Here is a 15,870-nt window from a genome sequence, read left to right as displayed (position 1 = left end):
AATTGACTGTTTCATGCAAAATACTGCTCCCAGATAGGAAACATACCTTCAGCATTCATTGTTCACTGTGCACTAATAATGGGCTTTTCAAAATCACCTTTTAGAATAGTTAGTTCTGTTTCAAATTGTCTTTCTTTTTATAAATTGGTGTAGGTTTGTAAAGCAGCCCTACATTGTGCATCTCTAGAGCATTTCTTGCTATTCAGAACTGGGCTATTGGCTTTTCATATGAAAAGGAAGCATTCAACCACAGAATTTGCTGTAGTCAATCACACAATTTGCTGTAGTCAATCTTTCTTAGTACTTAAACAATACACTGCCTCAATACTACTTTTTCTTAAGTTGTATTATGCTTGTGAATTGTTAGTGGAAAAGCTTTCATGCTATCTTTTGTTTTGAAACAGTGCTTATATTGTTTTCTATGGGCATATTTTTAGTCTGACTAGTTGTCTTTATCTGCTTCCTTCCGTCTCTCTTCTCCATCCTCCAGAGCCATACAACTAAATATGAGGCGATCAGCAGCTCCAAGTCAAGTGCTAGGAAATGTAACCAAAAAACCAAGGTTTATACCACCAGGAAAAAGTATCACAGTTACTCTCAAGAATGAAACTAAGGAGATGGACCAAGAAATTAAATTAAAGGAGGTAAACTGAACAGTGCACTTGAAAATACATTTGTACAGTATTGTTACTAAAAGATAGAATCTGAGCTCATCACATTCAATCTCTGCTTAAATAATTGGTCTATTCAGAATAGATTTTGATACTTTTGCTCCTACTACATTTGATCTTTCTTCTCAGGTAGGTTTTTTTCACTCTGAGTCGGATACAGGAAAATGTTTTTCAAACAAATTAAACGAATCAGTATTAAGCCCAACTACAACACTCAGTGTAGCTGAGGTATGGACTGAGTCTTGGTGTGGACTTTGTTGGATTAAAATGTTTGAAATGCTTTGGCAAAAGCAGTTAAAAAAACATGACACTTACTCAAGAAATGTCAGTACATTGGTTTGCAGTTTTGCAGGAAGGAATTTTCTCTGAAACCTTTAATATCAACCAAAAAAAATAGCATCCCAGTTTTCATTGATTTTTATCTACAGTAAATTAAATTCATAAACTACTTGCATAAGTGGTGTCTGGTATTCTGTGCATGTGCTTTTTGTTGTGAACACTGGGATGCTTATATTTGAGTAGGGATGTATATATTTATGTAGATAGTTTCATAATCAGGATTAGTATCTATTAACATCCCTTCAAATTGTCCTTTTCTCCACTTCTCTTCAACTGCGTGGAGGAAATGCTGTTGCAAACTTGTTTCTCCTTTGCAGATAGATGAGAAAGAGAGAAGTCCTTCATTGCTTTCTAAAATATATGGCCAGAATCAAAACGCAAATTCTATACAGTCTCTGGAGTCAACGGAAAAAGTAAAGACTACAAAAGGTTGTTTTGGCCTTAGTGGGCAGAGCAAGGTGGAGATGAAAACACGAAATATGCCCAAAGCTGGTAAGATGGTCTTTCTTATTTACTGCCACCTATCATAAGTGAAATTTAAATCTTGTGAATGATATGCTACTTGCTAGGCGTTCGTGAAATGCCACTATAAGGGTTGTGAAATGGTGACATTATTTGGTGTTCTACTGGGTGAAAAGTAAAAGAAACAAACATTAAATAAATGTGTGTTTACACATTTTATACTTGTTTCATACACAAGTGATTCTGTGTGATTCTGTGATTCCAGTAACTGGCCCTAGATCTGCTTAGTGGTGGGCTTCTGGATCTACTGGTCTCCTAGTTACCTTGTGCAAAACAGATGCATATATACAAATATGTCACTGGTAGCTGGACTTATCCATAGCCAAATCGCAGATGTCCTGTCCTCTCCAGTAACTTGCTTGGGTTTCCTGGTCACTCCAGTAGCCCACTCGCAGACACTCTGGTCTCTGCAGTGTCTGGCCCAGGTTCAAGGCTGCTCCAGTCCCTGGCTCCCATGGCTCTTATCCTGTTTGCCAGCTAGTCCAGCTTGGTGTTTGCTAGCAGCCACACACACACTGACGCACATAGCCAGGCAGCACACGTGGGCTCCAGCCTCTCCACTTGCTGGTGCATCAGGCACCTGGACCTGTGACCTGTGTGTGGTTCAGCTCCAGCTGCTGGCACGGACACCTCCACACACACTTACATGTGCAGGATAGTCCCTTCACTCAGGAACATAGTAGAAATTTATTTTAATAAGATGGCACAGACTGGCAGTAGGGTGCAGTGCATTGCTGGACAAGCATACTGACCAGTCACCTGGGTAAAGGTGGCTGCTTTTTTCCCTTTTATTTTACTGTGCCTTTTTTTTTTTTTTTGTTTTGTTTTGTTTTGTTTGTTTGTTTGTTTTTGTTTTTCCTCCAAAAAAATCTCATTATAAGCCTTGTGCAATCTCCAGATGCCATTTCTAGCATCTTAGGAGTTCCAGGCCCCAGTAGGCAGCAACCCTTTTCATTCTGTAAGGTGTTCTAGAGAGCTAGAACCATTGGTTCATACTATTGGGTTTCATCCCCAGAAAACGGAGGCTGACGTCACACACAAGGGTCCCCTGTGATAGCCCTGAGAGGATGCTGCCATTATCACATTGTAACCCAAAACATGTGCACTCCCTTTGGCAGAGCTGATGTGGGAAACTTCACCCTCCTTGTATATCTTAAGTCCTTCTGGTCTTATGACTTTCGAGCTTATCTGCTGCATGCTGTAAATTCCAGTTCTTCTGATGAAGCTCATACTTGCAGAAAATTTTCAGTGTGTGTGGGACAAGCTGTTCGAGTGGTCCTGCTTCCCTATAGGTACATCTGCAAAAATTAGTGTCTGCTGGTTCTGTCGAGCAGTGCACTTGAAAGATTAGTGGATTTATTTCCAAAATAATCTGGGAAATCAGTAGTCTTCCCAACAAAAAATGTTGTGAAGTGGAGTGGGTAATACATGCTTTTTCAGTGTCATAAATTCCAGGTGCAGCTGGCATGGGTTCTCTGTGATGACTTCAGAAAAATAACTAAAAAGTTGTGGAGTGGGACTGGGTGAGCTGTTTCATGTTTTGCTGCTACCTTTCTGAGCGACTGAACAAGCTGTTTGGTGCCAAAGCTCTTCCACATCTGTAGAGCAGGGCTAAACCTGCAAACCTTTGTAAAGCTACAACAAAATGTGATATAAAATAAGGATATCTAATGTTAGCATGGTCATCAGGTTCACTGGTGATGCAAACACAGTACTGTGAAAACAATCCTGCATGGAGACTCTACTAAATCCCAAGTAATTTCTTAATAACTGAATTTTACCAAGATAGCTTCTGCCCTTTATGTCCCTTTTGTCTGCTATTCATTACAGCTAATGTAGCAATTGCGTCGATCAAACTATAGCCTCCTTTGTAGCGTGAAAGGAAATTGTTTTGTCAAAACTGGTTTTGGTATGAAATTCAGAAGTAATGGAAAACAGTTGTGAAAGCCAGAGTCAATCTGTGGGTTTTTATTATTAACATTGTAATGGAATTATATCTGACTGCCAGTCTCTGCAGCCAAAGAAGACTTCTCTGTTGAAGAGGCATTAAGAGAAAGACTGAAAAAGTCTGTGTGCATGCATTATTTTGGTTTATTGTCTCTAAATCATTTAATGCAGATTATACCTGTTCGTTAGCTTTATATCATGCTCAAAGCTACTGTGTTTGGGTTTCCAGTGCAGCAGTGGAATGTGTAAATAAATACCACAGTTTCCATTGAAATTCTTGTCAAACACCTGTGGACCATTGGACAACTGCACTGTTCATAGAGCTAATCATTCTGAAACCCAGCCCTGAAAATGCTGCACATTCTTTCAAAAAAAACTTGTTATCTGGCACATGGTGTCCATTTCTTGGAGCAGACAAGTAAGGATTTGATTAGCATCAATCTAAAAATTATAGTGTATCTGGCTTAAAAAATTCTTGCTTTTTCTAGTTTCCTTTTCAATATAAGCCCTTTCCTAAAATTACACTCCTAAAAGTAAAATGTAAGGGATTCTGAAATCCTATGAGATGAGATATTTCTAAAGATGATTTAGTAACATTGTAGGAACTGTTGTTGAGGGAAACCTACTAATTTGTTGTAATTTTAAGACAGTTTGAACTGTAGGATGCTGAACACGCTGTTCAACAGGCAGTTTGTTCATTGCAGTTACGAGCTGTGAATACTGCAAAACAATGTTTCTCCATAAATACATATCTGTGTAAGAAAATGAACTTTACCACTGCTTTAAGAATCAGTGTTTGCTTGTTTTTAAGAGGCAAGGAGCACGGCAATCTGTTTTCGTACCTTTGCTTTGTGTTCAGAATGTAGTGCTTGTTGACACTGAGGATGGGTTGTGTGTGGAGGGGCGGTAATTTATTTGACATTGTCATTAGTGCTTTTTCTCATGTCCCTCCAGAGAATTCTGTCAGATAAATCTGCAATTTAACATCCCTGAACTATTTAACAGTAATTGAAAACACAATCATAAATGGGTTGGGAAGGATATTATTGCAGCTTTTAAAAGTGCTTGGTTTCTACTTGTCCTCATTACATACCTATAAGTACCTTTAAGCAATAACAAAAAAAAAAAATCCGAATAATTTCAATTGGAAAAAACAATGGACAGGCAGGTTTTTAAACTGTATTGGGTTATCTCCTCAATCTTGATGGTGAGTGGGATTGACCAGAATTGAGGTTTTTACCTATGTTGCCTTTTCCAGCTTAACATTTTTAATGTATATTTTTATTTCTATAAAACATACATAATTAATTTAATTTATGCTTACTATCTGAGTTTATAGCTTATTTTCTCATAGTACTTTTTTAATCTAGGAGAATGTTGCTCTGTTTTTCTCTGGGGGGTTTATTGTGGGGTGTGTGGAAAGGAATCGCTATTTTACCTGCATACTGAGACACAATATTCCTACTGAGCTGAGGTTTCACTGCTTGCACCTGATGTAGGTGAACAGAAAAGCTGGATATAGAGTGTCATCCTGTAACTACTCACCTCCTGTTTGGTTTTGGGTTCAGGAGTACTTTGTCTTTTATCCATCACTAACACCTGTTAAGGTGTCTTCCACGAGGAACTTTGGCAGAAGCCACACTCAAATACTAGCTTTGAGTTAACAATGAAGACAAGTTGTAACTGTACTTCATAACAGGGTTAATATGTTCACCTTATGTCTCTCAACAGATGTTTTTGATGCCTATGATGCTAACTATATTTATTATTTGCATATAATTTTGAATATATTTTCTCTGTTTTTTTCTGGAATGTTTGTTTCTTGAGTGCCTTCTTCTGTAGAGTTTAGACTCTGCTCAATTAAGTCAGGTTTATTTTCATAATGGGAATGTTTGTTGGCTCCTTCAGCTTTCTAAAACATTGTTAGAGGTTAGTCTGATACCTTCTGTCACTTGATATGAATTTAACCAACTAATTTGAATAGTAAAAGAGAAAATCTACATTTCATTCAGTTATGACAGTAGCAATCAATTACCTATCACTATTAATTAGAGGATTAAGAAATGTTACTTTCAGGTCTCCCTGTATTGTCCTACTTCAGTCTAACCACCTGCTTTTGGTGCAACACAGCTAAAAACGTTCAAGCCTGACATCTCCTAGTGAAGCATATTACTACTACAATTACTTAGATATCTGCAAAAGTAGAAATATTAATTGCAAGTTTTGCTATGACACTAATTTCGATTATTGCACTTCACAGACTGAACTGGAAAAGATATTCCAGTCAGAAGTATTTTTACCATCTGTCCAGTTTAGTGGTGGAGCTGCACATATAGCTGCAATTCAGAGGGCCCTTCAGATGCTTTTATGAGCAGCTGGTAAAGCATAGAATCATAGAATCATTTAAGTTGGAAGGGACCTCCAAGATCATCAAGTCCAACCATTGAGCCTTTAGGGCTCTAAAGTTCTCTGCTAAAACAGATCAGAATCTGTCAGGGTTGGAAGGGACCACAAGGGTCACCCAGTTCCAACCCCTCTGCCATGAGCAGGGACACCTCCCACTAGATCAGGCTGCCCAGAGCCTCATCCAGCCTGGCCTTAAAGACCCCCAGGGATGGGGCCTCAACCACCTCCCTGGGCAACCCATTCCAGGGTCTCACCACTCTCATGGTGAAGAACTTCTTCCTCATGTCCAGCCTGAATCTGCCCACTTCCAGCTTTGCCCCATTCCCCCTAGTCCTGTTGTTACTCGATATCCTAAAAAGTCCCTCCCCAGCTTTCTTGTAGGCCCCCCTAAGATACTGGAAGGCCACAATAAGGTCACCTCGGAGCCTTCTCTTCTCCAGACTGAACAGCCCCAACTCTCTCAGTCTGTCCTCGTAGGAGTCCTTGTGTAGAACGTACCGCATAAACATCTGTAGCTCTTAATAATTACCAAGTACACTTTGGTACAGTTAAGGTGTTACTAGATGCCTGAATGAAAAGAATTGTTTACAAGTTTTCATTGTTTACAAGTTAGATTTTACAAGTTTGCAAATTATATTAGAATTTCTTGTTTGAGCTATAAAGAACTGTCAAAGTAATCTGATACTGACTTAGAATGATCTCCTTCTCCCTCCAGTGTTATAGGCAGGAAGCTTATAATAGTGAATAGATGAATTTTTAGAAAAGCTGTTTCTCAGTTTAGGGTAGTTTCTTTACTGTTTAGGTGTCATCTGTACCTATTTGATCAGTCCATCTGAGGAGATGGGGACCAGTTAAGAAAACTACATTGATGTAAATGTTACCAGAAGATGAATTGTTCTTAACCCTGGTCTGACGCTGGTTCCAGAAGTGTTCATCTGTACATCAGTCAAAGTGGATATACTTGCAAATTGTCATCTGTTGGCCCAACACCTCACTGCCTAGCAGTCAGCATGTTGCAGGTAGACATCTCACTGAGACTTCTGTGATTATGTAGTCCTAGATGGCTTGCATTTTCTGGTCTGCAGCTTTGGGACTCTCTGGCATCTCCTGAAGACAACACGTTTTGCTTGGTGCTCTTACTTGGGATCTGAGATGATTTCTTCTACTCTGCTGCTGGCCTAATATCTTCCCTAGCATTTCCCCAGCTGACTGCACACTCAAGAGTTTCCCTCGGCTGTGGTCATGCATTGCTTACAGTTATGTATGGAGATGATACAACAGCAAAGCAGGGAACAGCATGTTAGCAAAGTAACTTTACTACTGTAATCATAATGTTCAAAACTCTCAGGCATGACTTAAAAAAAAAAATTAAAAAAAAATAGAGGTTCTTTAGTCTGACAATGCTTGTTCTCATGACTCTCTAGGGGTTTTTGGGGTACTTTTTTTGTTGCCTTCCTCTTCCTATAGATTCCTCACCTGCGAGGTAGTGACCAGAACTATGTACCTGTGTACCCAGCAGAACATTGTTCTCAAGGGCTTCTGCTTCTGTGCTCAGAGGCACTAAACGCAGCAGCTGTGAACACCCCACCTCTATAAAGTCTGTCAGTGGGGCAACCATTATTTGATTTAGTCAGATGATGGGACTCAGTTGCCACAGACTGAAGGCAAACAAGAGAGTAGTGTGCTTATGTGATACACTAGCCTATTGGAGGTGTTCACATCCCTAACCAGTGTTACTGGTCTTGAATTTGGGCTGCCCACCAGCTGAGTGGTAAGATATGCTGTGGTAGTAGAATCAGCAGCCAAGAGTGAGATGGGAAGAGGAAGCTCACAGCAGCTGCACCACCAGAGGCAGCGTATCGTACAGCCTTCAGTGGCTGCACAGCTACTTTCCTGCACAGGGCTGCCATCTGCAATGCACTCTAACAGGCTGCTGTAAAACAGATCCACACTTGCATTACTCCAGTGTGATATTTCCACCGGTAGCAGAAGGTAATTTTTAATTTGATTTGATCATATCTTGCTGTCATGTAAGTTTCATGTAATGATAGAAGATTTAACCATGATAGTCACACATTTGAGAAAAGGGCAGTGCATTGACAGTGAAATACACTTTTAATTTGTCCCAATTAAATGTGTTCTGATATGTGTATTTGAACTAATGGAGATAAAGAAGGAGAGGAGAAGGAAACCAGAAATCTGAAGGGTATTACATGGTCAGAAAATAAACAGTTATATTAGATGTAAGACATTCAATGTTTTAAAAAAAAATTAAAGGGAGTAAAGTGATTTCACAGTAGTAACTTGCCTAGGGAGTGGAACTGTTGTTGCTTCTTTACATGAAAAAAATAAAAATTACTAGCTTCTCTACTTTTGAGTAGTTATATATTTGCTATTGAAGAGAGCTGTGCTGCATGGAAAGATAATAATCTTTTATGCATTTTTAAGTTATTGAAAGTTATTGAAAGTTAAAATCTGTAAACAAAAAAACCCCCTTAAATACTCTTTCTTGTGTAGAGACAGAGACCTAATTTTGAAACTGCATATATAAAGTGAATTCCCCTTTCCAGGAGGCAGTGAGGGATGTGTTGGGAAAAAGACTTACTATCCCAATATATTTATTATAATTTAGCTTCTGGGAGCCACATGCAAACACACAGCATATAGTCTGCAATATATAGAAAATGAAATTCTATATCTAATCTAATACTGTAACAGTATGGATATCAAAACTTCAGTACTGTAACTTAAAAAATGAGAAACTTAGCAAATACTTCATATGGAGACTGTTTTCAGGGATTCTGGTTTAGCAGCACTAATTTTTTTCAGTATCCTCATTCATTCTGAAGGAAGTCATACACATAGTCTCTTCTTATTTTCTTGATAATCAAAATTTATTCTCAGGCTGTGCATGTATAAGGAGTGAAGAAGGACAAAAGAGAAAATACATGGCTATTCTGAATTTCTTAGAATATTTTTCTTTTCTACTTTCCCACCCTTTGGAAAGTGCCAGTTTGGGGTGGGGTGTGTTGTTTTTTTTTTTTCCTCCCCCAGCTCCCCTGTCTCCTATAGAGATGAAGCTGGATTTAAGGAAAGATGGGGAGAATGTAGCTATTGGGTGGATGGACAAGAAAGGCCTTATTGAAGGGAACTGGAAGGGTTTTTTTCTGAGCTATCACGAGCACTATTAAAGATTTGGTCTGGATCCCTTTGTGCAGAAAATGCCGTTGCCAGAGGTCGATGTTCCAATAGGTGACAGAGGAGTCCTGTAAAATATACTTTATTCCAATAATGGGAGAGTCCATGGGCATATCCCGGTGGGGTCTCTCAGTTTGGCTGGGGGACACAGCCCCCTTTTTATCCTAATTTCCTGGCCGCAAATTTCCCTCCTCCTTTCCCCATTGGCTGAGGTACTCAGAGTGTACAGACTTCCCGGTACGCCTACTACATATCCCCCTCAACATGTACCCCCCTTCTCATCATACATCCCATGTATCATTAACGTCATTTTATGCCTCCCCTGGGAAGAGAAGTTACTATGTATAAGTTCATTAGGCATGCGTACTAGTTCCCAAAATTCAGAGGTTTAGGCTATGTAAATTTCTTGAGGTAGATAATCTAGGTTTGTTTAAATTCATTCAAGTCCTCAGGTTCTTCTTGCTTGGTTCTTTTGTATGTAAAGTGGCCAGGCTATCACCTTGGAGCACTGGTGATTGTATCTCTCCACATAGTGTTTTCCCCCCACTCCCTGCTGTGAAGACACATTTCCCGCTTTATCCTGTCACCTTCAAAGATAGTCACCAAATCTTTCTGTGGCTATGCACATTGTTTGGATCCACTTTGTTGCCAAGCCAGCGTAACCAGAGTTCAGTCCCAGCTTTTGGCTTTGGGCCTCTACGTTTTCCCCTGGAACAGAAGCTTTGTCACAATACGACTTTCCTAAACTCAACAAGATAGTGATAAGATGATTATCTCACTGTCCTCAAAATATCTGCTGAGCAAAATTAGAAGAATGGAGAAAGCTGCTCTTACCTCAAAAGAATGGAATAGTGCATGGGGAATTATTTTTGACCTTAGTAGTTAAAAGCATAATCTCAAAAATTTTCATCTCTGTGAAATGATAAGAGAATTGCAGAAACTTGTTTTATCTTAGTTTCTTATTTCTACAATCAATCTTATTAATGAGGGCTTAAGAATTTAAGCAAAACAACCTGAGAAAACCATACTTTCAAATCTTTTATTTCTTAGCTGATTCTGATCAGTCATCAAAAATCTTGTTGAAAGAGAGGTTCAGAGAAGATACAAGCATGTACTAGGAACTGGACATACTTCTGAATTTGTAAAAAATGGTGCTCTTAGCTTTGTTTTATTTAGGAACGTGACATAAAATGAAGAGCTAATTCATAGTGCTGCACAGTCAGTTACTATTATATTTAGAGTCCTGCAGCTTTAAGCCAAACTTATTTTGAAGGATGGTTACAGGTCTGAATGTGTGGGCCTTGGAATATCAGCCTGAGATGAAGATAAATTCTATATGATTTGGCTGAGGGTGTTATTTTAATTGTCTAATTTGAATATTTCCCATTTCAGCGGGCTAAATGTTGAGAAAAAGCCTTACACCAGTAAGGGGGGATGGCAGTGCAGTTAGTATTTACGCTTGGAATTTTAGCTGGTAAGAGCTCTGGAGTAGGCCATGTGTAATTGAGGCTAGTTTCAAGAGAGCAGTGTGAAGTTAATAATTACATTGTTAATGTCTGTGTTTTCTGTGCTTGTCATGAGATACAGGCACCCTTGTTCTTGTAGCAGTTGCAAGAGCTGTTGTTAGAAGTCAATATGTGATAGACAGAAACAGATACAGAAAAAAAAAAAAAGAGGTAAAGCTTCCCCTTGTCCTCCCTGCCCCCAGTGCAGGAGAGAGGTTTAGAAATATTTAGAAATAACTGCAGGAGAAAGGAAAGGAAAGGAGTGGTCTGAGAGGTTCAAATAAAGCAAGTATAAGAACAAGAAAGTGCAAAAATGATGGTGAAAGTGTTGAAGAAGATGAGAAAAAAAAATAAAGCGAAATGAGAAAGGTATGTGAAACACAACTTAAACGGTCTAAAAGCATTGCTAAAAAGTCTGAGAATGTATTTATGCACCATAACTTCCAGGTGAAGTTCTCTCTCAACTTTTGGCTCACAAAATTTTGTCACCCTCAGCCCTCTACTTAATGAGTAATGCCTGCAAGCCTTAGTTTTGGAGATTACCCATGAAACAACTGTGCCTATGAGAAACGTGTGAAGTTGAAAACTTTCTCAGCCACCCTTTGCTGCAGTGGGCTCTTGAGACAGGCAGATCGAATGACTTGGCACTGTCTTGCTGTCATGTCAGTAAAGAGGACTGTATGATGACCTAATGGAACTTTTGCAGCCCTTACTACCTATAGACCCTCTCAAGCCATCTCATGCAGCTGCTGAATTAATTTGCAAGAGCGAGCAACTGCCTCAACGCTTGCCAAATGTTTGCACTGCCAGTAAACCCCAATATATTCAGCACTGTAACGTACCCACTCCAAACTGCTGAATCTTCTTACAGTTTCTCATAAGCAGGGGGGTATCAGGGGTGTGCTTCAGCTTTGATTCAAATCTTGCAATCATCCTCTTGTTCTTAAGATTCTCAGGTTCCTACGTGATTGCAAATGCTAAACGCAGGTCTCTGCAGAACTAATATGCTTGCATGTTATTAAATAAGGAAGGATTTCCTTCAGATTTACTCTGGGGCTGCCACTTTGCAGGCAGAGCACCTTCACAGAGTTTAGCAATCCTTTATCTGTTGATCTGATATTTTTTGCACTAGAAGGTCTGAATCACTTAAGCTGGTGCCATTCTTTTCAAATTCCAAATTTGCTGTCTGATCCAAACTACATCTTTGAAGATACATTCTTTCTTAGGGTATCCTGAATTCTCAGATTTTTTTTTTTTTTGTCTTTGAATCATGAACCTTTATAGTAATTTTTTTTTAAATGTTTGTCACAGAGAGATTCTTCCTCACTTCTGTGTGACAAGGGATCCCTCCAACCAAAATGCTCCCCTGATTTAAGACATTCTCCTTTACATGGTCTTCTGTCTCATAATGTGCCTAAATTTACGTGGGCCACTTGATGAAGTTATTTGCCATAATACAAATCTGTCACTTGTAAAATTTGGGCTCATTGAGCTTTTTCAGCTTTTCAGAGTAAATTGGCTACATCTCTGACTGCATTATAGCTGTGACTAGTGTCGTTTTAATGATTTAATAATTTAATTTAATGCTACCATATCATTGCTAGACTTTTCCACAGCAAAAACCTGAACTTGACTGTTACCTCTAGTTTCCAGTCTTAACTTCCCAACTGTTGAAGTTCTGCAGCCTTAGCAAGGGGCTGTTGCTCAGTTTTTGAATAATCATGCTGACTTTTCTTAGCAAAATACTCTCATCTAGTGTCACAGCTTCTGTTTTTCATGACTGTCCAAATACAAAGACTTCATTCACTTGAAAACTGGGGTTTCAAATATTAACTTTTACATTGGGAAGCATCTGTTTTTTTAAAGGAAAGAATCAGGCAAATAATAATAATAAAAAAGCTGAATGCAAGACTTTCTTCTTTTCCGAATTCTGAGTAGATTAGTGAATTCCACCTTGAAAATATGAAGGAAAAATTAGCTGTATCTTGCACTTAGGGTTTAAACAGGAGGTACAGAAGACAGGGATGAGGAGTGCATGTATGGCTATTTTCTTCAGCAGTGACCGTAATCTCCTCCCTGCTACCTGTGGTTTGCTGTCTCCTCAGTTATGCTAATGAAATGTTTTGTAGGGTACATTGCAAACCATATTCCTAAAATGATCCAGATAGAGTCTGAAGAAACTTTTTCAATGTATTTCTGTTGTGTGAGTTATTTGTCCTGTGGCACACTGGATCAGGGAACTGCTGGTGGTTAAAACTAACTCAGCTTGGAAAAAAGATGATTAATCTGCAGACAAATCAGTTCTCTGATCTGATTTGCTCCAAAGATTTGTGAGTGTTCATATCAGCACAGTGAAGGGGCAGGAACATGACAGGGGTGGGGGGAGGCAGAAATTCCTGGTTTTGGCCATGTCCCTCATTTATGTTTACTTAAACCAATTATTAAACTCTATGCTTGAAAAACAAAAAATTTAAAAAATTGATTAGTCTGTAGCTGGATCAGTTCCCTGAACTGCCTTGTGCACTGTGTTGCATGAGTGCTACTGCTGGTGGAAGTTGTAGGCTGAAGGGTGGACTGCAGCAATGTTTGGGGTCTTTTTTTGTAGTTGTCTTGAAACTAGACCTATTGTTTTAGCTCAAATAAGTCTATATGTAACATTAATATCTATATCCATGCTTCTCACCATGTGTGATTTCTCATCCAAGTTCTGATATGACCTTAGGCCGATGAGCAGAGCTAATTTAAAAGGATTTTAAAAAAAAAAAAAAAGGAAAAATCTTAATTTGCAGCCAACTTGGTTTTTCTACGGGTTATTCTACACTTCTGCAGAAGAATATGTAATTCAGACTGATTCCTTCAGGCACTTGCTCTACAGAAATGTGGAAACTTGGTCTCTGTAGCAACATTAAGCAGTAAGGTGATAGAGTAGTAATACAAGTCTAGATAGGTCTGCATCAGGAGTTACTGCATCTGGTAGCCCAGTATAGAGAAGACTGCTGCAGCTTCTTGTGGCCAGGTCCACAAGGATGTACTCCCAGGAGGTACAGCCCCACAGGCACATGCTATGTATGTGTCTGCATATATATCTATATATGGCCAGCCACACAGAAGATGCAGCACTCATGCAAACACAGGCACCATCAGTGGCCTCACCCTTTCCCTTTACTGACTTCACTTCCCTCTAGCAAGTGGCCTTAGACTCTTATTCTGCTCAGCAGCTGGTCCCTGGATCCCCTGGTCTCCCAGCTGCTCACACCTGCACTGGGTCTCTCTGGCAGCTAGTCTGGATTTATGACTTTACCAGTGGCCAGTCCCTCCAGGTGTCCTGGTCCCTTCAGTAGCCAAATCTCAGACCTTCTGATTTCCCCAGTATCTGGCCCAGATTTCTCCCAGATCTGGAGAAATCACAGTTGCTCCAATTCTTTGCTCCAAATTGGGAGCTTGTAGTTGCTGGCTAGTCTGTTTTGGTGTTTGGCTCACGCACTGACACAGTTACCTGGGCAGTACGTATGGGCTCCGGCCTCTCCTTGCAGGAGCCCCAAGCACCCGGGCTTGGTTGTTGATCTGTGGTACAACTCCAGTTTCTGGCAGGTGTGCTTCCATGCAATCATGCACACAAAGCACAGATTCCCCACAGCTAGGAAAACAGTTACAAGTGTAGTTTAACAAGGTAGGACGGACTGCAGTGATTGGGTGCAAGGCATGGCTGGACAACTGTACCGAACAGCCACCTATTTGCATGTACCTGGCCCCTTTTATCCATTTTTCCCCCCAGTATTTTTCTATACTGGGTTAACAGTTAGACTTGATGATCCTAAAGGTCTCTTCCAACCAAAACGCTTCTGTGATTCCTATGCTTGTTCTGTCCCAAACCACTTTCATCCCTCCCCTTTCTTGCCTTTGACTGTTCCTCTAAATATCCTGTGCTATGCCTTCTGCAATCTCAAAATACTCTTCCTGGCATCTAATAATGGGTCCCATACCCAGTGGGCAGTAACCCCTCCTTCATTCTGCCAGGTGATCTAGAGAGAGCCTCTCCTGTGGACTCATCCATCTGGGTCTCATCCCGGCCTGCTGGGCTGCTAAGTTTCTGACTAGCCCTAGGAGCAACCAGTGAGGGCTGATTTTTCATTTGGGTTTTTGGGGCTCCTCTGCCTGACATTGTGCACCTATGCTATTTGTGTCTGTGGGGAGGAGACTTTTAACACACAACCTACATCAGAGACTGGGCACTGTGCAACTGCCTCAACAGCAGAGGGTACAGCCAGCATAGGCTGGCCTGTGACTCCTCCGTTCTGATGCTGCCAGAGCCTAAACTGAGGCAAATTTATTTATTTATTTATTTTCAGTTACTGAAGAACAACCCAGTGCATAAGTGAAAAAAAAGAAAAACCATCAGCTTTCTGCTCATACTAGTACTAAAGTGCAAAGTGTGGGGAAGTATGGATTAGGTGTTTAAAAGTGATGGTTTTCATACAGTGCTTCTAACCACATAAGTATTTTGTTTCTCAAATTCTAGTGTAATGGGCTTCAGACTATAAAATGCTTTGTTTAATCTTGGCTTGAAAGCAATTCCAGCAAAGTGGACTGCTGGCAATTTTGTTAGGTGCGGATGAGCCAAGTCTCAGAAATGGTTCCAAACGGGCTTGTTATTCTAAATGCTAATTGATTTTTAGCAGTTAAAAGTCTCCCTTTGTTTAGTTTGAATTCTCGTTTTGAATACGGCTTACGTCTGCTTTGTTTTTTTTTTCCTCTTAGAGCAAACAAGTTGATACCTAGACCTTTATAGCCTTAAGATACTTCAAACTATAATTAGATTTCTCTTCCCTCCAGCCCCCCTCACCCCCCCAGGCTCCCTTGTTTTCAAGGCTGAACACGTTAAGCTTGAGAAGCTGTTGCCACTGTCTCATGGTGTTTGTTTCCACCCTCCAGACTCTTTCAGTCGTGTACGTCGTTTTTCAAACTTAGTTTTTGCTTTTTGTATTTGAGAGCACCTTTCCTTAACAGCTGCGGGTTTTTCTCTGTCTCCATTCGTTGACTTGGACCACAGAAACATAAAGCCTTGCATGCGTTTTGATGGAAGACCTGGCTTAAGGGGCTTTGTTTAAAAAACAAAACAAAACAAAACAAAACAACAACTTAGAAACGCACGGTCATCTTGTTAATAAAAATCAGGTGTTTACGCCGCTTTTTAATGCATATTTTTATGCCCTTATATTTAATGATAAAAGCAGGTTGTTTGCTGGTGGGCGTTATGAAAAGCGCAGGCGGTAGGTCTGTCG

At 40.0% G+C, this 15,870-nt stretch overlaps 1 protein-coding gene across 1 annotated transcript; it reads left to right on the top strand.

The window, feature by feature from the left end:
- Positions 1-506: 506 nt before the first annotated feature.
- Positions 507-1,502, top strand: LOC103771227 (DNA repair and recombination protein RAD54B-like; the record flags this gene model as incomplete). The annotated part of the gene is made up of 2 exons (XM_008938516.1): positions 507-644; positions 1,328-1,502. Coding segments are annotated over exons 1-2 (313 nt in total), but the record flags the coding sequence as incomplete, so codon positions are not given.
- Positions 1,503-15,870: the final 14,368 nt, after the last annotated feature.

This window comes from Merops nubicus, unplaced genomic scaffold, assembly GCF_000691845.1.
Source record: "Merops nubicus isolate BGI_N331 unplaced genomic scaffold, ASM69184v1 scaffold40924, whole genome shotgun sequence".
NCBI classification, from domain to species: Eukaryota; Metazoa; Chordata; class Aves; order Coraciiformes; family Meropidae; genus Merops; species Merops nubicus.
This window is presented reverse-complemented; position numbering and strand designations above follow the sequence as displayed.